This window comes from Octopus sinensis, linkage group LG7 (assembly GCF_006345805.1).
Source record: "Octopus sinensis linkage group LG7, ASM634580v1, whole genome shotgun sequence".
Lineage (NCBI taxonomy): Eukaryota > Metazoa > Mollusca > Cephalopoda > Octopoda > Octopodidae > Octopus > Octopus sinensis.
The window spans coordinates 2,385,726-2,409,800 of NC_043003.1; the positions used below are offsets into that span (position 1 = coordinate 2,385,726).

The following is a 24,075-nucleotide window of genomic DNA, read 5'->3' on the forward strand; positions in this document are numbered from 1 at the left end:
TTGAAATTTGTGGGGAAGGGTCTAGATGATTACATTGACCCCAGGGGTTAATTGGTACTTGTTTTATCGACCCCCAAAAGGATAAGAGGCAAAGTCTATCTTGGTTGAATTTGAACTCAGAACGTAAAAACAAACAAAATGCCTGCAAGCTTCTTGCTTGGTTTGCGAACAAAAGCCTGCTTGCTGCCTTCCAGAACGCATCAATATTGATAATGAAAAGCTCAGTCTCCCTACGATTGTAAACTCAACAGATACCTACTACAAGATGTATGCTGTGGAATCATCAAACACTTTTCTATCGATTTAATGCAAGTGTGAACACGAATGTTGATTAGACTTTCATTACTTTGTGTCTACAGCTATTGATAAACACACATTGACAATCCGCTGATTCGATGGACCGACATATCTTGTATTGAATATAATTACAGTGGGTCGTCGGGTTGATGTGTCTTGAGTCGAAATCATTTTCCTAAGAACTCTGCTGACGTATTACTGACGTCTGATGCTGTAATTGCCAGGCTTGAATCTGCCCAACAAGGCTAATGAAAGATTTTTATTTGATCACAAGCATCAGTGATGTTGTCACTGGCATAGTGGTGTGGGTAAGAGGTTCCATTTGTGACCATGAGGCTTTGGGTTCGATCCTGTTGCTTGATACCTTGGGCAAAGATTTTTCTATGCCAGACTCACTTTGATTCAAATCCAAAGAATGAAATTTGGTAGAAAGAAACTGCATTGAGGTGTTATTTGTACTGGCTAAATCTGGAGAATGGTAAAGTACTGTAGCCCTTGGCAGGTTCCTAGGTTTGTGATGCTGAGGTCACCGTTCGATTACCATAAACAAGTCACTTGTGCAAATTGTTCAGCAAGTAATTGCAGAACCTCCATCTTTCATAGATCAAGAGACTGACATTAATATACATGAAAGTATCATCATCATCGTTTAACGTCTGTTTTCCATGCTAGCATGGGTTGGATGGTTCAGCCGGGGTCTGGGAAGCCAGGAGGCTGCACCAGGCTCTAGTCTGATCTGGCAGTGCTCCTACAGCTGGATGCCCTTCCTAATGCCAACCACTCTGTTAGTGTAGTGGATGCTTTTTACATGCCACTGGCACAGGGGCCAGAGGAGGCTGGCAATGACCACGATTGGTTGGTGCTTTTTCATGTGCCACCAGCATGGGTATCACAACTACAATTTCCATTTGATTCTTATTTTTATGTTGATGTACTTGACTCAATAGGTCTCCTCAAGCACAGCAGGTCATATATATATATATATATATATATATATGTTGTTATATTTCGGAATGGTCATTTTGCCAGTTTAGCCAATAAAAACACACGCACTATATATTTGGTGTTACTTTGCTTCAGTGTTATTTATTTTTTACATTAATCTTAATCTTATTTCGGCCAGAGTTCTTTCGTCACACTCCTGTGACCGCATCAGTGGTCCTTTGTTTTCTTCTTACTTATTTGTGTCTCTCCTTACTAACGGTCAGCCATACAAAATGGCTGACGGTTAGTAAGGAGAGACACAAATAAGTGAGAAGAAAACAAAGGACCACTGATGCGGTCACAGGAGTGTGACGAAAGAACTCTGGCCGAAATAAGATTAAGATTAATGTAAAAAATAAATAACACTGAAGCAAAGTAACACCAAATATATAGTGCGTGTGTTTTTATTGGCTAAACTGGCAAAATGACCATTCCGAAATATAACAATATCTGTTTCAACACATGACTTCACATAAAAAATCTTGCACAACAAATATTTAAACGTACTATATATATATGTATATATGTATATATACGAGGGTGAGTCAAAAAGTAATGCCATTTTGTTTAGGACAGGTATAATTACCAACACAGGAACGTGTATCATGCATCAAAATGAAGCTGGTCCTCTGTGGATCACATCCCTACTTCTCAACATAGTCACCGTTTCTCTCAATAATAATGTTCCACCTTCGAATGAGAGCATGTATCCCTGTCTTATAAAATTCTGTTGACTGTTCTTTGAGCCACTTCTTCACTACAATTTTCACTTCCTCATTATTAGAATAATGTTTGCCTCTCAAACCCTCTTTCATGGCACCGAAGAGATGATAGGTGCTAAATCTGGTGAGTGTGGAGGTAGTGAAGAAGTATTAGGCCACCCCAATGTTTTGGGGTTCTGCTGTCTCAATGTTAATGAAACTCATGCAGGAAGGTGTCATTCCCCAAAATGACTGGATTAGCAACATTAAAGTCAATTGTTACAAGGATAAAGGAGATTGTTTTAGAATTACAGAAGTATCAAATTGCTGGCCCAGGTCATGAAGATTACAGAGAGAAGTTTACAGCCCAATTCATTGGGAACAGAATTGGACGAGATTAGATGCAGTTCGGTTTTGTACCTGGAAGTACTACTGATGCTATTTTCTTAGACAACTGCAGGAGAAGTAATTAGCTAAGAGTAAATTATTGTAATTGGCAGTTGTTGATCTGAAGAAAACTATCAATGGAGTTCCTTCCTCTGCGATTTGGTGGTCTCAGAGGAAGTTAGGGATAGATGAATGGCTTGTGAAAGCCGTACAGGCCATGCACAGGGATGGTGTCAGTAAGGTGAGAGTTAGTCATGAGTTCAGAGATAAACTTAGAGAAGGAGGGTGTTCACTAGGGTTCAGTTCTTAGTCCCTTCTTATTCTTCATTGTCCTTCAGGCCATAGCAGTGGAATTTAAGACTAGCGTCCCCTTGGAACTACTGTATGCTGATGATTTCATTCTTATAAATGGAAGCAAGACTTAGAACCAAAGGAACTTAAGTGAACAAAGCAAAATCCAAGTTTTTAGTAAGAAAATATCAGTCAGGGCCGAACGGGCTTCAGTCAAAATGGCCGTGCTTGATATGAAGGCAAAGTGTTTGGTAGGAATTCCTTGTGGTGTACTCAATGCAAACTATAGACACACAAAAGGTGCAGTGGAACCACAGGAAGACTTTTGTATGTGGTAGATGCACAGAAGCAATAAACATTCTCAAATGCTCGGTAGGATCCCTAGAGATAATAGATAGTTTCTGTTACCTGGGTGACTGAGATCATGTCTTGTATATAAGTTTCTATGCCTATTGTTTCATGGTTCAAGACAGTTCGTTCACCCACCTGCATGACAGTCAAACTATCTTCCATCAGTTGGCAGCGAATATGTTTGCCTAAGATACAATCTGAGAGATTCAGAGGAACTTTCCAGAAAGAACTGGATGTAGGCTCTTATATAAGATGCAATGAAACCAAAGGGAAGTTTGGTCAGCTTTGTATTCTTCCTTTAATGTTTTCGGTTTGGCCCTCAATACAAGCACAAATGGACTCCGGATGTGAGTGCCAAATGTTGGAGACACTCAGAACTTTTCATTACCTTCAACTGCCATTCCAGAAATTCGAAAAGAAATCCTTCCAGTGGGATGAAGTTAGAATAATAGACAGAGGACACCACTGGAAAATACAGAAGCTAAAAGAAGCAACACATATGCTGGGACACAACAACCTCCTAAGCAGACCGAGTGCAGATATGAATAGCATACAGGAACCGGTATTAAGGAAGGATAGGAGAATATTAGATTTATAAGCCTTAAAAATTCACTCCATAATTGCCCACAGGCATATGGCATAGTGGTTAAGAGCGCAGGCTACTAACCCCAAGATTCCGAATTCGATTCCAGGCAGTGATCTGAATAATGATAATAATAATAACAATAGTAATAATAATAATAATAATAATAATAATAATAATTAATAACATTGAAAAATACCTTAGGAATAAGAACCCAGGTTTGAAATTTCCCCAAGACACCTGATGAAGGCTGGAGAGTATATCAGCCTAAAAGTTGTGTTAGCAAACAAGATGAGGACAAATATCCATCAAATGTAAATAATGTACATAATTCCTCATCTCTTAAATATAGAACTGAATGTTGACTCTGTCAGTTATAATGGACAGAGTCAACATCCATTGACAAGGTCGCAAAATCAACAAAAATTTTGAAAGAAAAAATATAATAACTGAGTGAGAATTGAACTGGTGAGTGTGTTTGCTAATAAGGCATTAAGACAATCTGACACTCTTCAGACACAACAAAATTTGCTTCAATACACGAATTCACATAAAGAATCTTGCAAACCAGATACAAAAACGAAGGCAAAAAAGATTCAACAACTTACAATTCCCATAGAAAGGGATCCACTGGTTTGTTTCACCCGACCAAGTGCTGTGCGGCAAACAAAACATCCAAACTGGCAGCACTGGCGGCAAACCTGGGAGTTGCCACTTGTCAATGTGGGTGGGGGAAAAATCAATAAGTAATCATCATCATCGTCATCATCTTTATTGACTTCATCATCCTTCACTTCATCATCATCATCATCATCACCAACTTCATCATCATAATCATCATCATCTTCATCGACTTCATCGTCGTCGTCATCGTCCTCGTCATCGTCATCATCATCATCAGTAACAGCAGCAACATCCTCTTCCTTTCCCTTGGCTACTTTGCCGTGCTTACAGGATTTCTCTGACAGGATTTGTCGAGGCAGTTTTCCCCCCCCCCATGGCCTGACACTCTTCCTCTCTTCAACTCTCACCTCTTTCCAAACAAACTAATATTTTTTCTTTTCTCTGGTCCAGACATGTTTTCATGGGAGATTGCAAACAAACAACATCCTGGAGGACGTTTGCTTGCAATTCGCTTTAAGATATCAAAACAGGGAGACAGAAACACACTCACACACCTGTTCATGCACATGTATACACACACACACATTTAATACACATGCACATGTATGCACACATACACACACATAATACTCTTGCACACATACATACATACATTTTATGCATACACATACATACATACATTTTATATACATGCCCATGCACATATACACACATCCATATCATCAGTTAGTTGTTTATAAGTCAGGAAAAAAATCAATATAAGTAACAGAGCAATTACACCTTAATGTTGTCCCACAGTATATTACTGGTTATGGCATATAACTGGTCAGAATGTTGTTGTTGTTGTTGGTGGTGGTTTCATGCTGACAGTTACACTTCACAATATTGACAGCTGTAAGAACCTTTTATGTCATTCCTTTGTTAAAAAATAGGCACAAACGACATTGTCAAAACAATTACCTGTTCATGAGGGCAGTGTCTGAATATCTCGCTTTTTGAGTTCAGGAAAACACCAGAATCGTGTGATTTTTTTTTTTGGAAACTGTTCTCCTCTCCACCAAGAAAATGAAGATTTGGTTGCTATCTCTAGCTGATGAAACAACTTTTTAGGGGTTCCATCAATGGTCCCTCAACTTCCTAAATATTTGTTAGGCATAGTGTTGCTTATGGTTTGATGCCATTCTCTATCATAAGATTAATAGAAGTACATAACTAACAATTCCAAGCATTTTGGTAATTAATGACAAAACTCAGTGAATAAACAGTTGCAGTGTGGAAGGTGTTTAGAAGCCATTTAAGAAACACACAAAAACCGTCAGATTCATTTCAACATTTAAATTTAATTTGTGTCAAACTATTTTCATTGCTTTGAAACTGTAACCTGTTCACTGGCAAAATTCTGTGCTGCATAGAATTTTGTCAGTGAACAGGTCATGGTTTCAAAGTGACAAAAATATTTTGGCAAATTAAATTTAAATGTTGAAGATTTTGTGTGTTTTTAAATGGCTTATAAACACCTTCCACACTGCAATTGTTTTTGTTCCAGCACACAATCTCAGATCAGGTCACTTCCTATGCAAGTACATCTCTGTAATTCTGTGAATATATTTACATCTAATCTATTTTATCTTTTATCTGTTTTATCCATTGAACTGCAGCCATGCTGGAGCACCGTCTTGAAATGTTTCGCTGATAAAAGTTGACTTCCAGTTATTGTTTTTAAAATCTGCCACTTATTCTATTATTCCCCTGCTAATCTATGGGGATGAAAACAAACCAACACTGGTTGTCAAGTGGTGGTGGGGTACAAACATAAAGGCACACGCACACATATGATAGGCTTCTTTACAGTTTCTGTCTACCAAATTCACTCACGAAGCCCAAAACCACATTGTTACAAAGTGTAAACTTTTTACCACACAACCATACCTGTATCTTAATACCAATAAAGAAATTAATAAATGTGTACATATGATGGTGAAGGGGGACACAGTACTGCAGGATGGGGGTAGAGGTGGGGCTATCAGTTCCTTTTCAGGACATCTTGTCTGCCATTGGCTCTTATCTGGCACCCATCTTTCAATTGTATCTCCACAAACTGCCTGCATTCAGCGAGGTGCCATTCCCTGGGTAACAGAATTTGCAGGTTGACCAAATGAGATTGACCGTAATCTGTGAGCTTTAAACTCTTGGGAAAATTCTTTAAGATAGAAATAATACATTTCTAAATCTCTCAGAGAGATTTATGCAGTAGCAGCACAATAAAGTGATGGTATGTTGTTAACTTAATGTGACAGTCCCATGAAAGGGAAGAATGCTACTGTTATTTAACCCTAGGAAACACTGTCAAGTCCAACAGGAAATGGTGTTTCCTTGGGCTAAATAACAGTAGTATTCTTCCCTTTCATGGGACTGTCATAATAAGTTGGTAACATACTTTCAAATTCTTTAAGGTTTGTCATCTGACACATAGAAAGAGTGAATTCCCTGTGGGCCATGCAAAGGAAACTCAAGCATCAGTGGTCAACTTTCACCTAACAACACCAATGACAGCCATTGTCAGAATCTACAAGAATACGACAGCCTCTGTACCAGGCAACCTTTTGCAAAAAGCGACCAACATGAGACATGGCTTTTCATCAGGTGGGCCGACACTGCAAAAAATAATAATTCTTATTTTCTTTGTGAAATTAAGCAGCATGCTATTCAGAAAGTGCTGCAAGCCACAGTTTGTCCATGATTGCTCTATATATATATACTGCTTGCTTTGCAAGAAATAGCTACCAAATTTCCCTCAAATCAGGCTCCATCTTCTTGTAAAATAGGACATGCATATGATAATGTAAGCCTAGATCATCACCACCACCACCATCATCATCATCATCATTATAATCACCATCACCACCACCACCACCACCACCATCATCATCATCATCACCACCACCACCACACCACCACCACCACCACCACCACCACCACCACCACCATCATCATCATCATCATCATTATAATCATCATCATCACCACCACCACCACCACCACCACCACCACCACCACCACCACCATCATCATCATCATCATCATCATCATCATCATCATATAAAGTCCGCTTTCCTGTGTTGGCATGGGTTGGACAGCTCATTAGGGTCTGGCAATCCACAAGACTGCGTTGAGCTGCAATGACAGCTTTGGCACGATTTCTTCCGATGCCGACCACTTCCCAGCTTGTATACTGGAAGCATCTTTCATGGCTTCGGCACCAGTCGGCTCCACCAAGTAACTTGCAAGTCAGGAAAAGGGAAAGAAAAGAAACGGGAAATAAAAAAGCCCCCCCCCCCCAACCTCGACTGACGGGAAGTATTTGATTTATGCGAACCGTCCCGGGTCGTTTGACCAACTTCCTGAACGCAATAAGTTTGGTGGACAAGAGTTAAGTTAAGCTGTCAGGTCAATAAAACCAGCCGCAACACAAATTTCCCAATAGTTACAACAAGAAATGTTTTGTTAAGATATTTCCAGTGAGTTTCTCGCAACGTGTGTGACAGTCGTGAAAGTGACAGGCATCCGTAAAAGAAAAGTTTGTTGATTTTAGAAATCAATAAGATCCGAACTTAGCCAGCTTTGTTCGTGCAGTTTCATGCTATCATTGATTTCTGTGTTGATTACCTTAAGCTGAATTTAAGGATGATAAATGTTGTGATAATTACTATATCAACGGTTGCTAGGTTTGTGTGGTGATGTTTGAGGATGGGACAGAAGCAGAAAATGCTGTTAATGCTTGCCAGAAGATGGCCAGCTTAAGTACAACACGGTCGTTATACACACTGAAATATAGATTACACGGCACCTGTTGATGACAGCATGTAAATTATTAATTTAAGAATGACTTTGGACATTTTCAAAACGAACATTTAGGATTATGCAAGAAATTAATTAAAGAAAAAAGCGATTATATATTTGATAAACTTATATACGTTGGAGAGATACAGATTAATTGTACATGTAATCAAGAAGAAGAAGAAGAAGAAGAAGTGGTCGTTATGTAATCCGCAAATACAATTTCAAAACACGTCTGTCTGGTCTCTAGAATTATCCAAATCATATCTACCGCTGTCACTCGGAGTTTATCTTATTTATGCGTGCCTTGACAAGTTGTTGGAAAACTATAATTAGTTTTAATTTTCATTAAGCTCTTCAACAGATTTAATTAATACGTCATACTTGACGAAGGTGAAAAGAAAACGAACCGTGGAATTATATTAGAAATCAGTTTGATTTTAAACAGAACTAAAGTCACTTGAACATTTCTCGTTGGTGAAAGTTGTTTAAAAGATTCTAATTTATTATCCTTCAAAAGACAATGGAGGAAATTGTGAACTATCCAGAAGTCCATGAAAAACTCATGAAGCTTTCCTGCTATTCTCGGGTAAGTTACATTATATTCTTTACATATTTTATAGTAATTCAAATGAATCTGATTTTGGGTGAATTGTCTTTTGCCGATTCACGCATCTTAAAACGGTTTGGTTTCAACTTATTCTCTGACAGGATTCTGGCGTTTGTTTCAAAGCCATGTGGTTCCTGTTTTGGATCTTCTATCATTGCCTCACGTTGACCAGTGCTTTATTAGTGGAGTCTGAGACATGGAAATAGGTCAGAATCCTATTCTTTTATTTGTTTCAGTCATTTGACTGCGGCCATGCTGGAGCATCACTTTTAATCAAGCAAATCGACCCCGGGACTTATTCTTTGTAAGCGTAGTACTTATTCTATCGATCTGTTTCGCCGAACCGCTAAGTTACAGGGACGTAAACACACCAGTACCGGTTGTCAAGTGATGTTGGAGACAAACACAGACACACAAACGAACACACACATACACATACGATGGGCTTCTTTTCAGTTTCCGTCAACTAAGTCCACTCACAAGGCTTTGGTCGGCCTGAAGCTATAGTAGAAGACACTTGCCCAAGGTGTCACGCAGCGGGACTGAACCCGGAACCATGTGGTTAGTAAGCAAGTTACTTACCACACAGCCACGCCTGTGCCTAATCTAGTTTTTAATGACTCATTCTCTATAGCAAATATAACCACTCCTAAGTATATATACATCACCATCATTTAACGCCTGTTTTCCATGCTTGCATGGGGATCCGCATCAGGCTCCAGTCACCTGTTTTGGCATGGTTTCAGCAACTGGATGCCCTTCCTAATGCCAACCATTTTACAGAATGTACCGGGTGCTTTTTAAGTGGCACCAGTCACATATACATCAGGTGTGTGTGTGCGTGTGTGTATGTGTGTGTGCGTGTGTGTGTGCATTAATGTTTGTTTTTATGTTGTGTTATATGGGTCTCAAATTATGGCACCAGTCCAGGAATTTCAGGGGAGTGGGGTAGGTTGATTGTATTGACGCCTCTCCTCCACAGGGTTCAGTTGGTATCTATTTCATTAACCCAGTGAAAGAACGGAAAGCAAAGATGATCTCAGAATTTGAACTGAGGACACAGAGATGGATGAAATGCTGTTGAGCATTCTGCCCAGTCTGCAAATGGTTCTGCCAGTCTGCCACCTTAGTGTTGTGTTTTAACAAAAACAATTTTACTTTAAAATGAAGAATTTTGTAGAGCGTCTGTTTAGCATCCTTCTACAGGAAGAGAGGTAACAATAACTTTGAAATCATTGAACTGTTGAAGGCTAACCAACTGGCACTTCAAAGTCACTGTCAGCAGTCCTTAAATTACAACCCATTAATGCCCATGGGCATATGGCATAGTGGTTAAGAGCACAGACTACTAATCCCAAGATTCCGAGTTCAATTCCAGGTAGTGACCTGAATAATAATATTAATAATTTTTCTGCCACCAGCGGCCTAGTGGGAAAAAATTAAATAGTCATAGACCATTTTTAAGTTCAACATCACAATCAAGGAACGGCCATAATAGGTGGCAGAAAAATTCTACAAAATTTTTTTGCCACCCTATATTGATTAATTATGAATTTTCTGGTTAATTCCGTAATGGAATCGGCGGCTTATATTTATTTGCTGCCGATAAATTTGGCGCGAGTGCGATGATTTGAAAATTTTAGGTCAGATATTGCCGAGGCAGGGTCGGAAATGCCTCGTGAAAATATCTGTTCCGACTTGGCTATTTCTTACTGATGATTCTAAGGGCCTATGGAAGATTGGCTTGATTTAATTTAATCAGGTTAGTTTACCATTAAATAGTAGATGAAACGGTGCATCGTATAAGAAATTACAGGGTAAATGTTTTTTAAATTTTCTCCTGTTTACGGAATTGATGTTTATTTGCGGTTGAAGCTTTGGCTGTTATTTCTAGTGGGTGAATGGCCTATTATGGCCGTTCCTTGATTGTGATGTTGAACTTAAAAATGGTCTATGACTATTTAATTTTTTCCCACTAGGCCGCTGTGGCAGAAAAATTCTACAAAATTTTTTTGCCACCCTATATTGATTAATTATATAATATATATATATAATATAATATATATATATAATATATATATACATATATATATATATATATATATACACACACACACAACACATATATATATTTATACACATATATATATATATATATATAATATATATAATATATACACATATATATATATATATACACATATATATATATATATATATATACACACACACATATATAATATATATATATACACGAATGTCTTTGAAGACAGGAAACAATTGTAGTGGTGATTTATTACTTATATTAAATTTTTTTAATGTATTGATTAAGTCTTCCCTTGTTTGATTTGCAAAATAGTGGTTTTGTCTCTAATTAATATTATATACACACATATATATAATATATATATATATATATATATTTTATAAAGGGCTTAGTAAAATAAATTACTTTGCCACATACTGAACTCATTAGAAATAGCAGCCAAAAAAAATTTTTTTAGCTGAATTCTAATACTTAAAGAAAATTTCTCTCAGATAGTGCTTACTCAGAATAGCCCACGAAGGTATGGGGGTAAAAACATTAAAAAAACCTTAAATGGTCCCTTTACATACTGAATACTTGGTGAAATTGATTAATAATTAATTAATTTTACCCTCAATTGTTGAATATATATATATATACACATATATATATATATATATATATATATTATATATATATATATATATATATATATATTATCACACACACATATATATATATATATAGTACGTTTAAATATTTGTTGTGTGCAAGATTTTTTATGTGAAGTCGTGTGTTTAACAATATTGTTATATTTCGGAATGGTCATTTTGCCAGTTTAGCCAATAAAACACACGCACTATATATTTGGTGTTATTTTGCTTCAGTGTTATTTATTTTTTACATTAATCTGAATCTTATTTCGGCCAAAGTTCTTTCGTCACACTCCTGTGACCGCATCAGTGGTCCTTTGTTTTCTTCTCTCTTATTTGTGTGTCTCTCCTTACTAACCGTCAGCCATTTTGTATTTCTATTGTATGTCTTCATTTGCGCATGCTTATATCTCTATGTGCGTCTATGTTTATTTAGTGTGTGTGTGGGGGGGGGGATGCCTGTAATATTTCTATCTTCTGTTTATATACATTCTTGTAATTTGTATTTTGTTTTTGTTGTTGTTGCTTTTGTTCGAATTTTGTTCATGTGTTTACATCCACTCATTATTATCATTACATATGCTTGTATAATAATAATAATAATAATAATAATTGTGTACAGTGCTCAGGTGCACTACAACTCATCTAAAGTGTATATATAATCAGGTGTAGTTTCGGCGGATTTCGGAAAGCATGAGGGCCTTAAAGGATGCAGTGTCATGGCAGTCAACAACTGACACAGGCAGTTTGTTCCATGCTTCAACAACTCTGAGCATGAAAAAATGTTTCCGAAAGTCATGAGAGCTGTATTGTTTTCTGACTTTGTAGGCATGTCCACGTGTGTTAGACACATGGAGATCAAAAAGGTGTTCAGTGTTGTTGTTGGTGAGGTGGTTGATAACTTTGTGGGTGTTTACCAAGTCCGTCACCAGACGCCGGAGCTTCAGTGAATCCATGCCCAGGGAAACAAGGCGCTCAGAATATGGTAGGTGTCCTGATGGAGGGTATGCGTTTGGTTGCACGTCTCTGGACAGATTCCAGGAGGTCAATGTTCTGTGCAGATAGGGGTTCCAAACTGATGATGCAAATTCCAAGTGTGGTCGTACCATAGCTGTATACAGTTTTAAATAGATGGCTGGAGAGCGGCTAACAAAAGACCTGCTGAGTGATGCCAAGACACCCTCGGCCTTCCTGACAATCTTAGAGATATGCTTTGTCCAACGCAAATCACTGCTGACAGTGATGCCTAGGTCACGCTCACAAGAGGATTTCTTGATATCAGTGTCGTGGAGGGAGTATGTGAACGCAGGGTTTTTTTCTCCCAAAATGCATGGTGGTACACTTGTCCACAGCCAGTTTCAGTTGCCAGTCTGTGATCCATTGCTGCATTGTGTCTAGGTCTGATTGCAGGAAAGAGTTGTAGACATCAGGATCTGTCCTCTTGATTTCAAGGTACAGCTTGATGTCGTCTGCATATTTCAATACTGTGCATTCTTTAAATTGGCATCTATGTCGTTAATGTATGCCACAAACAAGAGGGGACCAAGGCAGATCCCTGTGGTACACCCGATGACATCTCATATGGTGTAGAGTGCTGTCCTAGAACTGTGACAACCTCCTTTCGGCTGAGGATGAAGGATTTCAACCATTAAAAAGGTCATCCCCCACACCCATTGCAGAGAGTTTCACCATAAGCCTTTTGTGTGGCACAGAGTTGAAAGCCTTAGCAAAGTCAAGGTAGACAACATCCACCCATGAGCCCTGTCAGTAATCTGAGTAATGTCCTCAAGGAACTTGACAAGCTGGTCACTGCAGCTGGAGTTAGGGACAAATCCATATTGTGAGGGTCGGATGAGACTGTGAGAGCTCCAGAAGTTCCAGAGTGTTTCTCTGACACACGATTCCATCAGTTTTGCAATACAGCTAGTGAGACTGACTGGGCGATATTTGACAGGTGATGTGCGGTCGCCCTTTTTGAACAGAGGAATGACACTGGCATTGTTTTCCACTGCTCTGGAGTAGCACCATTGTTGAGACAGTACTGGAAGAAAATAGAAAGCTGGTGTAAAAGGAAGTGCCTGCCACGTTTGAGAAGCAGGTATGTAACTCCATCGAGACCAGGGGAGGCATAGTTGTGCTTATTTTGAAGGTGACGTCGCAGCATTGCAGGTGTAAATTCCATAGTTTGTTATGGAGTTTGCTGTTAGTGATGGTGAAGATGGTACATCTTGACTTTCAACAGTGAATATGTTTGCATAGCACTCGGCAATGAGTTCTGCGCATTCCTTGGGGTCGTCAGTGATCTGGTTTGTGTGAGGGTTGCAAAGAGGGCCCACTGGAGAGTGAGGTCTCTGCTTTGAGTGCACATATTTCCAGAAAACCTTACTGTCAGGATTGGCTGCTATGCACTGTTCCAATTCAAGCACTGCTTTTTTGTTACTTGCTTGAGATGGTTGGAGGATTTATTCCGCTTCTTCCTGTTGGTGTCTGATTTATGCACCCTGTATTCCTGTTCAGCAGTCCGACGTTCCCTCCTGGCAAGTCGGACCGCTGAAGTTTCCCAATTGCCCTTTTGGGGCGGTTCTTCTTTTTTTGTTTACGTGGCACTGATGCTGCACATGCTGCCCATATTGAGTCCAGGATACTCTGGAGTATAGTATTCACATCTCCAGAGTTGTAGAATTCACGCCAGTTTGGGTGCTGTAGTTCAGTGTGGTACGGTTCCAATCTGCTCTCTTCCAATCGAAGGAAGCAGATTGGAGATGGTTCAGATTTTTGTGCCCGCAAGAGCCAGATTGGCGATGATCATAGCATGATCAGAGTCACCTAGAGGTTCCTCCGTAGTGAATTGATAACCGCTTCAGGAGTTGTGGTAAGAGCAGGTCCAAGGTGTTGTCGCCTCTTGTTGGAGAGGTGACTACTTGTGACCAGTTTGAGTCCAGCACAAGCTCAACAAAACCGTTTGCACTCTGTGGCCAATGGAAGGTCTCCCAATCGATCTCAGGATGATTGAAATCGCCTGCAATAAACACATAAGTGGCTGTTTTCCTGGCAGCAGCTCGGAGGACATTGCAAAGCTCGAATAATAATAATAATAAATCTAATCGAAAAAAAAAAAAAAAAATATATATATATATATATATATGATATATATATATATACACATATATATACATATATATATATAATATATATATATATATATATATATATATATATATATCTATATATATATATATATAATATATATATATATATATAAATAATTTAGCAATTAAGGACAACTATTAATAAGGAAAACTTAACAGAAATTGTCTTGCTTATTTTTACATTTCGGTTTTTTTGCTGCTATTTTCTTGAGAACACACATATATATATATTATATATATATATATATATATATATATATATATATTATATATCACATATACACACCATATACACATATACATACATATATACATACACACATACATATATATAGTTATTCATTTCTATTTCTTTAATTATCTGTGTATTTATTATGTTTGCAGGATCCACTATCGTCATATGTTGTGGTGTGTGCTATTGCTCCATTCTAGTTTTCTATTCAGGCTAGGTTTATTTTCTATTATATGTGTAGCTTCTGTAATTTGTCTAATTGTTGCATCTGTTCTATGTGTGGACAATATCTTAATCTCTATGTTATTGACCATTCCGAAATATAACAATATATATATATAATATATATATATTATATATATATATATATATATATATATAATATTATATTATATATATATATTATATATATATATATAAATAAAATAAATAGAAATAGAAATTCGATATTATCAATTAAAACCAGTGGCTTAGTATTTTTTTAAATATCCAAAGATTAAAATTTTTTTACAAGCAAAATTTAGAGGATTGACCACTAAAAGTGGACAGCCTGTATGCTAAACATAGACGTTAAATCGCCATTACCACGAGGAATGTGTTCTCAAGAAAAATAGCAGCAAAAAAACCGAAATGTAAAAATAAGCAAGACAAATGAAAATATACGAAATAAAAAAACTATTATCTATGTACCCTTGGTTTCACTTGTTAATATTTACGTATAAGGACAATATATATATAGGCGCAGGAGTGACTGTGTGGTAAGTAGCTTGTTAACCAACCACATGGTTCCGGGTTCAGTCCCACTGCGTGGCATCTTGGGTAAGTGTCTTCTGCTATAGCCCCGGGCCGACCAATGCCTTGTGAGTGGATTTGGTAGACAGAAACTGAAAGAAGCCTGTCGTATATATATATATATATATATATATATATATATGTATGTGTGTTTGTTTGTGTGTCTGTGTTTGTCCCCCTAGCATTGCTTGACAACCGATGCTGGTGTGTTTATGTCTCCGTTACTTAGCGGTTCGGCAAAAGAGACCGATAGAATAAGTACTGGGCTTACAAAAAGAATAAGTCCTGGGGTCGAGTTGCTTGATTAAAGGCGGTGCTCCAGCATGGCCACAGTCAAATGACTGAAACAAGTAAAAGAATAAAGAATATATATATATATGATGGGCTTTCATTTTCTGTCTACCAAATCCACTCACAAGGCTTTGGTCAGCCCCAGGCTATAGCAGAAGACACTTGCCCAAGGTGCAATCCAGTGGGACTGAACCCAGAACCGTGTGGTTGGGAATCAAGCTACTTACCACACAGCCATATTTTTTTTATTATCTTTATAATTTGTATATATATTTATTTTATTTATAAATACAAAACAACACCACGGTGGAATTGATGTGAGCTTAAATAATAAACTGCAATAGGTGAACCGTGATATGGCGAGGGATTATTGTATACAGAGAAACGAAATCAGAAATCAGGTTAGAAAATGAGAAATATTGATTTTTGCCAGTTTGCCTCGTGATGTTCTGGCCACGACCGGTCCAGCAATTATTCTGTCCAACCATTTATTGCCTATCACTGATCGAAACTTTATTATGGCTACCATGGAAAAAACATGGTTATTCGCAATAAAAATGAGGTGGGACAAGGAAGTCGGTTGCCAGAATCATTTTCATGCTTAGCAAAATGTTTAGCGCCATTTTGTTGTCTTTATGTTCTGAGTTCAAATTCCGCCAAGGTTGACTTTTCCTTTCATCCTTTCAGGGTTGATAGCATAAGTACCAGTTGCATACTGGGGTTGATGTGATTGACTAGCCCCATTCCTTAAAATTGCTGGCCTTGTGCCAAAATTTGAAACTAACAATTATGAGGTGAAATAAATATACCGGGACTGTTCTGCTTGTTGCCTTTGCTATCCTTTGTGCCGCCAAAGATATCTTGGCTTGCCCGGCATGCCACTTGCACCATGGCTTTTATCATCCTGGTTGTGTCACCCTTCAGAATATTGTCCAGGTTGATGTTTAAGTCCCTGTCCAACTAGGCTCAACTCTGATCTGTCGCTGGCGGCAAATTCAACCATGGTTTCTTTTTGGAGCCCTTGGGGTTTTCAAGTTTATCCCTTTCTCTTGTGTATTGAGCAAGTTGAGCAGAGAAGCCCCAGGCACTGTGGTTTGCCTCTTGGCTTTGCACCTTGTATGTATGTGTGTGTGTGCGTGTGTGTGTGTGTGTGTGTGTGTGTGTGTGCACATGTACACTTGTATGAGCATGTGTGTATTACTGTCCCCTTGGCTTCAATCCAGATGGTCGTTGTAAACGAGTGTCACCGTTTTGCAAGTGGTGCCTGCTGTTTCCTGTCTTCTGCGAAAACATGTCAGACCATGGGGGAAATATTGAACCTTACTTGGAAACAGGCGAGGATTGGTAAAGGAACCCATGTCTGGCCATAGAAAATCCACTTCAACAAATTTCGTCCAACCCATTCTAGCACGGAAACATGGGCGTTAGGATGAGGATGCTGGTAATGATGGTGGTAGTGGTGGTGACAATGATGACGATGATGTTGATGTTGATGCTGTTGGTGTTGATGTTGATGTTGAGCGAAGCGGTCTTCGTCCCAGAGCTCGCAAGATGGGAGAAGTCTGAATCGTGGTCCTTTGCTATTCGTAAGATCCGCAGAAGAGAAAGCAGATCAACCCCCGACTCCGAGAGCATCGACGGATGGATGAATGCAAATCCAGGCTCAGCGGTTGCGTAGGAAGTCGGGGACAAGAAACAGGAAGAAAGAGTGAGAGAAAGTTGGAGTGAAAGAGTACAACAGAGGTCGCCACCACCCCCTGCCGGAGCATCGTGGAGCTTTAGGTGTTTACGCTCAATAAACACACAATGCCCGGTCTGGGAATCGAAACCATGATCCTTTGACTGTGAGTCCACTGCCCTAACCACTGGGCCATTGCGCCTCCACTAATGATGTTGATGCTGTTCATGGTCTGCTAAAATAGCCTATTATATAGAGTTGATATTGTCAATGTAATTAGGGTTAGAGGAATCATAGAAGTAATGAGGTATACATTGTCCATTCTGGAGCAATCAGTGCCATATTGCCTCATGTACAAGTCACACAATTCTGTTTTTAATTTTCACTGAAAAAACTTGGATGCAGCTTAGCCATGGGTCAAAGTTAAAACTTATGACAAAGAAAAAGTTTGTACCAAGATTTAGCACTAAATTAAGGGTCCAACTAACAAGCAAATATGATATAGGTTGCTGTAGTCATAAGTACAGTATTGCATATGTATCATGACAATTAACCCCCCCATAGGACAATTACCCCCACTTGGTTAATTACCCCCTCGCCAATATATTAAGAAGTTTGAAATCATCATCTGTTATCTTTGGTGGGGGTTATTGTCCGAGACTCATTGCATAAATTAGATATTTGTTAATGAGTCGACAGACATATAAGTCAAGGAATTTCTTTCTTTTTTTTTTTAGTTCTAGGGGTCATAAGGCTGGTTACCCAATTTTCTTGGTATATAAAGGACCGAGATCACAACTTTCCCAAAACAGGATGCCAATTCATGGCAAGATTCAAAGCCAGATCAAATCAACCTGATCTTTCTCAATCTTAAGGGAAGGGCCAAGTTGATTACATCGACCCCAATACATAACTGGTAATTTATTTTATTGACCCTGAAAGGATGAAAGGTAAAGAGGACCTGGCATGATTTGAACTTGGAATTTATAGAACTGGAAGAAATGTCTCTAAGCATTTTGTCCAGCATGCAAATGATTCTGTCAGCTCACGGCTTTAAGCCAGAAATAGTTGCACATATTGATGCAAGGAATTGTATATTGGTATGGAATGGAATTTGTATAAACAACAGAGAACCACTGTGGAAACTTAAATGACCGAGACCTTTGGTGATGTGCCATGCTGGAGAAGACTTGTCAAGCCAAGCGGAATCGTAGTTGTGGCTGATGCTGGTGTTACATAACTGGCAACCATGCCAGTGGCATGTAAAAAGCGCCCACTACACTGCTTGGCACAGATTGACCTTGAACTCTGCTGTGCATGTGCACTAAGTTTTAACGTTCCGGCTCACTTCCGCTGTTTACAGCAGTACTTGGAAGGAAGGTGTGTAGCGTGTGATTGTCACATTGACCATTACAGAAAAAAGTTGAGCAGAGAATCTGCATCGAATTTTTCCAAAGGCTTGATGATACCTGCTCAGAGGCCTTATGCAAAGTTTTCAAAAAGCTTTCTTTGTTCTCGACACAATCAAGGAAATCTTGTGCAACTGAAACCCAAGTGTCTTCTTGGTCAGCTGAAAGCAGTTTTGGCACAAACTTGACAGACACATGTCTGATACCCAAATCTTCAGGGATAATGGACTGAACTGAACCACAACTAATCTGCACATCTTCTGATAACTCATGGATGGTGATTCGATGATTTCCCCTCACAGCTGCACGCACATCTGCGATGCTTTTCTCACTTCTGCTGGTTGTGGGTCTCCCAGAACGTTCATCACTATCGACATTTTTGCAGCCATCTTGGGAACATCTGAACCACTCATACACTTGTGTGCAGCTCATACACCCTTCTCCATACACTTTCTGCAACTTTGCATAAACTTCTGAGCAAGTGTTGCCATGACAACTTTCTCTGTCGTGGTCAATGCGACGATCACATGCTACACACCTTCCTTCCAAGCACTGCTGTAAACAGCAGAAGTGAGCCAGAACATTAAAGCTTTGTGTGCATGCACAGCAGAGTTCAAGGTCAATCTGTGCCAAGTGGCTTCACTCTGTGTGCTTTAGCTTCATTACCATGGCAACAGTTTGGATACTTTTTGACCAGACCTCATATATATATATGTATGTATCCATGTTGCTAATCTAATTTGTCGTAAGTGACTGCTCACAGAGGTTATTTACGTTCTCTTGTCTTTGTTGACAGAAAATATAAATAACTTCAAAGTATAACATTAATAATACACAAGCGATCTCGTCTGGTACAATGTACACATCCTGATATACGATACCTGATGTTGATCAGAGGTCAAAGTGATTCAGTTGTCGATTTAAATATTAAGCAATGTTTCATTTGTAAATATAAGGTTACTAGTTTGATTACTTCTAATCTTAGGACAGCGTATGCTTAAATATATAATTTGATATGTAAATCAGTCATCTGAGCCCAACATCTGATTCTGTTCTCGGTGTGGCTGTTCTGCTCAGTTCTCTAATTAGCTGGTTACATAAATATGCAGCTGGTGACATATAATCTTGTTTGTTTTGCTTATAAATACATATTTGATACTAAGCACACACACGGCTCCCTCTTATATCGATTGCTTATGTTTTTATACCTCAAAATATAAACGAACGTCCCACCTCCCTCTCTCTCTCTCACTCAAATCAAATGCAGTATTAGTTTACGACTTCAAAGGATACCTTGACAAACACCTGCTTTTCTGCAAATGAGAATGTTCTAGACTTGCAGCGCAACTTTTGTGTTTTTTCACCATTGAGTTACGGTCTGCTGTAGACGCTTACTTCTGTTAGGTTCCCAGATAAATTCGTTTGTTTTTTACTATTCTGGTACTCTGTCGTCTGATTTTTTTAAAAATCTTTTATCTCTTACTGGTTTCAGTCATTGGACTGTGGCCATGCTGGGGCACTGCTTTGAAGGGAATAGTCAAAGAAATTGACCCCAGTTGGTTTGTTTTTTTTAAGGCCTGGTACTTATTCTATTGGTCTTTTTTGCCAAACTGCTAAGTTACAGGGGTGTAAACAAAGCAACGCCAGTTCTCAAGCAATGGTGGGGGACAAACACATACAAAAATGCATGTGCACACACACACACACACACACACACACACACACACACACACACACACACACACACACACACACAAATACGATAGGCTTCTTTCAGTTTCCATCAATCAAATCCACTCACAAGTTTTTGGTCGGCCCTGGTCTTTGACAGCATTGATGACAATTACGGTCATGTTTCAGTCTTATCATACCTTACCAGCTCAGCATAAGATAATAGTTACTATCAAATCTTAGAATAACTAGTGAGGATTAAGCTTTTAGGATTAAAGATGGGATAGCTTTAGGGATAAAAGATGATGTGATAGCTAAAAAACTGAATAGTGGGAAACTACCCAGGGAAAGAATTAAAATAAAGGGAAAAAAATAAATGATTTAACCTGACAACCCAATTTACATTTGCTCATCATCATCATCATCATCATCATCATCATCATCATCATCATCATCATCACCACCACCATCATCATCATCATCATCATCATCATCATCATCATCATCATCATCATCACCATCATCCTCATCCAGTGTTTTAAATCTGAGTTTTGTCCCCATTAACGGGGGTGGCCGGATCTTCCTCAATGCCATAGCAACCAAGATAGGCAGTTGCAGCTCACCCCAACCTTTGGGCTGGCGCTGGTGCCCTTTCTCCTTTTATATCATGAGGCTTTTTTGGAGCTGGATTTTCTACGGGGAGCATGCCCTTGCTTACCCTCAACCTCAGTTTCTAGACATGAGTCGTCCCGAGACCAAGGCCTCTACCACGATTTTTAATAAATGTGGTGGAAAATTAGCTTTGGAAGGCAGGGAAGCTACACCCTGAGATCCCTTTCGGGGTCTCAAACCTAAAGCAGTGGCAGGCAGCTCATGCAGAGATAACATATGCTTAATTACCCAGCTAACATGACACAGAAACCCCATTGTATATATTGTGGAAGCTGTAACCAAGGATTTTGGAGGTATGAACAAAGTGTAGAGATCTTCCTTCAATATTCAGCAGAGGCAGTGTGTCCCTACACTAACCAGACATTTACAGCTTTCGAAAGAAAAGGTCATGTAAATTATCAGTGGGAGATGGAGTGAAATGCTGGCCCTATTTTAACAGCAGCAAAAGACGTTTAGTGGGGAGCATGTTGATCCTAACAAATTCTCTTTTGCAAGATATTATTCTGAACTCTAAAACAGAGATTTTTATATTTGCCCCCATGTGACTGAAATACATTCTAAGAAACTGGTTCACTCCCATAAGCAGCAAAGACTGGAAATTACTTTGTATGAAATTTAGTCCCTTCCCACAGACTTTTACCCTTAGCAACCCCTAATCCTTTTATCTTTGTCTCAGTCTTTTTGTCTGCCTCTTTTTGCATCTCTCTTACCCTCTCTCCCTCTCTCCCTTTATTTACTTATAATACACAAATTACTGCACATTAACCCAGAGTTTCTACCTTTGAATAGGTCGCTTCATCCTTGTTACTTGCGTGAATTTTGCTACCCTGGTAACTGTTTATTGAATTTTCCATGTTAACAGTAAACAAAGGATAATTCATTCATCCATTTATATATATAATATATATATATATATATATATATATATATTATATATATAACTTGAAATTTACAGAAAAAAATAAAAGACAAGACAGGTGTATTAATTAACACTTGGGAAGGTGAGAAAGTCTTTTACATTTCGAGCCTATGCTCTTCAACAGAAGGAACACGAAGAAAAAAGAGAGAGAGAATAAACAAACTTTTGGAGCTAGCGGTCAATCATGGTCAATCATATATATATATATATATCTATATATATATATATATATCTATATATATATATACACACACACACTATGAGGATATTTAAACATCTTATGGGGATAATCCTATGCAAGATGCCCTGGTTTATTATATTATATTTTGAAGAGATATTTCTTCAAAAAAATATATTATAAAGCATCAAATATTATTAAGTTTGAAAATGGAGAGATTCAATGGATATAAATTTATTAATTAATTAATTAACATTGCCTACAATTGTTTCACTTCACAGCCAATTTAAATTACAAAACATATATGATAGTGTAAGTTTACATTTTGAGTATCCTGGATGGAAGATCTTCAGGGGAAAATGGACATTGCAGGGTTTACATTTTGATCAGTTGAAAGACTCCAACAGACTAAGCAGATGAAAGCATGTTTATTGAGTGCATGTGTGTGCATGCGAGTGAACAGGTTGAGGTCTTAAAGTGACGAAAATACTTTGACAAATTAAACGTAAATGGTGAAGTGAATCGAACGGCTTTTGTGTGTTTCTTAAATGGCTTATAAACACCTTCCACGCTGCAATTGTTTTCGTTTCAGCACACGATCTCAGATCAAATCACTTGCTATGCAAGTACATCTCCGTGATTAAATACAATTATAATAGTAATAACAACAACAACAACAACAATAATAATTAATTAAAGTATATAAGAAGAAAGATAAAGGATAAAAACAAAGATTAATAATAGATAATGAAAATATTGAAATATATTGATAATAAAAATAAAAAAATAAAAATAAAAATAATGAAAATAAAATAAGAATGAGAGTTTTTTTATTCCAAAACATGGGGATATCCATGGTGTGGATGTACGTCAGCATAAGGTTATTAACTACAAGTGTTATGGATGTCATCGTTTATGCATGAGTGTGTGTGTGTGTGTGTGTGCATTTATAGATCCTTACTGCTTAAGTTGCTTTATTAATGCGTAAGTGTGTATATTAGTAAAAGGTTCTCAAATATTTCTATATCCATGCATTTATCGGTTCGGCTATTCATGGCCCATTTCAGTTTATGTGTGATTGTTTATATCATCATCATCATCATCATCATCACCATCACTGTTAAATGTCCGCTTTCCATGCTGGCATGGGTTGGACGGTTTGACTGGGGACTGGCAAGCCAGAAGGCTGCACAAGGCTCCAATCCGATCTGGCAAGGTTTCTACAGCTGGATGCCCTTCCTAATGCCAACCACTCCGAAAGTGTAGTGGGTGCTTTTTACATGCCACCGGCACAAGGGCCAGTCAGGCAGTTCTGGCAACAACCACACTCAAATGGTATTTTTTACATGCGACCTGCACAGGATCCAGTCTGGCGGCACTGGCAACGATCACACTAGAATGTTGTTTTCCACGTGCCACTGACACAGGTGCCAGTAAAGTGACACTGGCAACGATCACGTTTGAATGGTGCTTTTTATGTGCCACCAGCATGATAGGCAGTCAGTGGCCCTGGCAATGATCATGCTTGGATGGGGCTTTTAATGCTCCACTGGCACAGGTGCCAATCAGGTGGTACTGTCATTGGCCACATCAGCGATTTTTTTTATGTTTGTGTGTATATAGATGTTTACTGTCTAAGTTGATTTATGAGTGTGTAAGTGTGTATGTATGTTAGTAGGATGTTATGAAGTCAAATCAGTTTGCTACAGAGAGGCCTCACAGAGGCAATGACAGGAGACC

General features: G+C 38.5%; 1 protein-coding gene across 1 annotated transcript in view; it reads left to right on the plus strand.

The window, feature by feature from the left end:
- Nucleotides 1-7,841: 7,841 nt before the first annotated feature.
- LOC115214353 overlaps nt 7,842-24,075 on the plus strand; it is a 46,721-nt gene continuing 30,487 nt past the window's right edge. Inside the window, exon 1 of the mRNA XM_029783548.2 lies at nt 7,842-8,644. Coding sequence (XP_029639408.1) covers nt 8,579-8,644 — 66 coding nt within the window. The 5' untranslated portion in view covers nt 7,842-8,578. The remainder of the gene's footprint in view (nt 8,645-24,075) is intronic.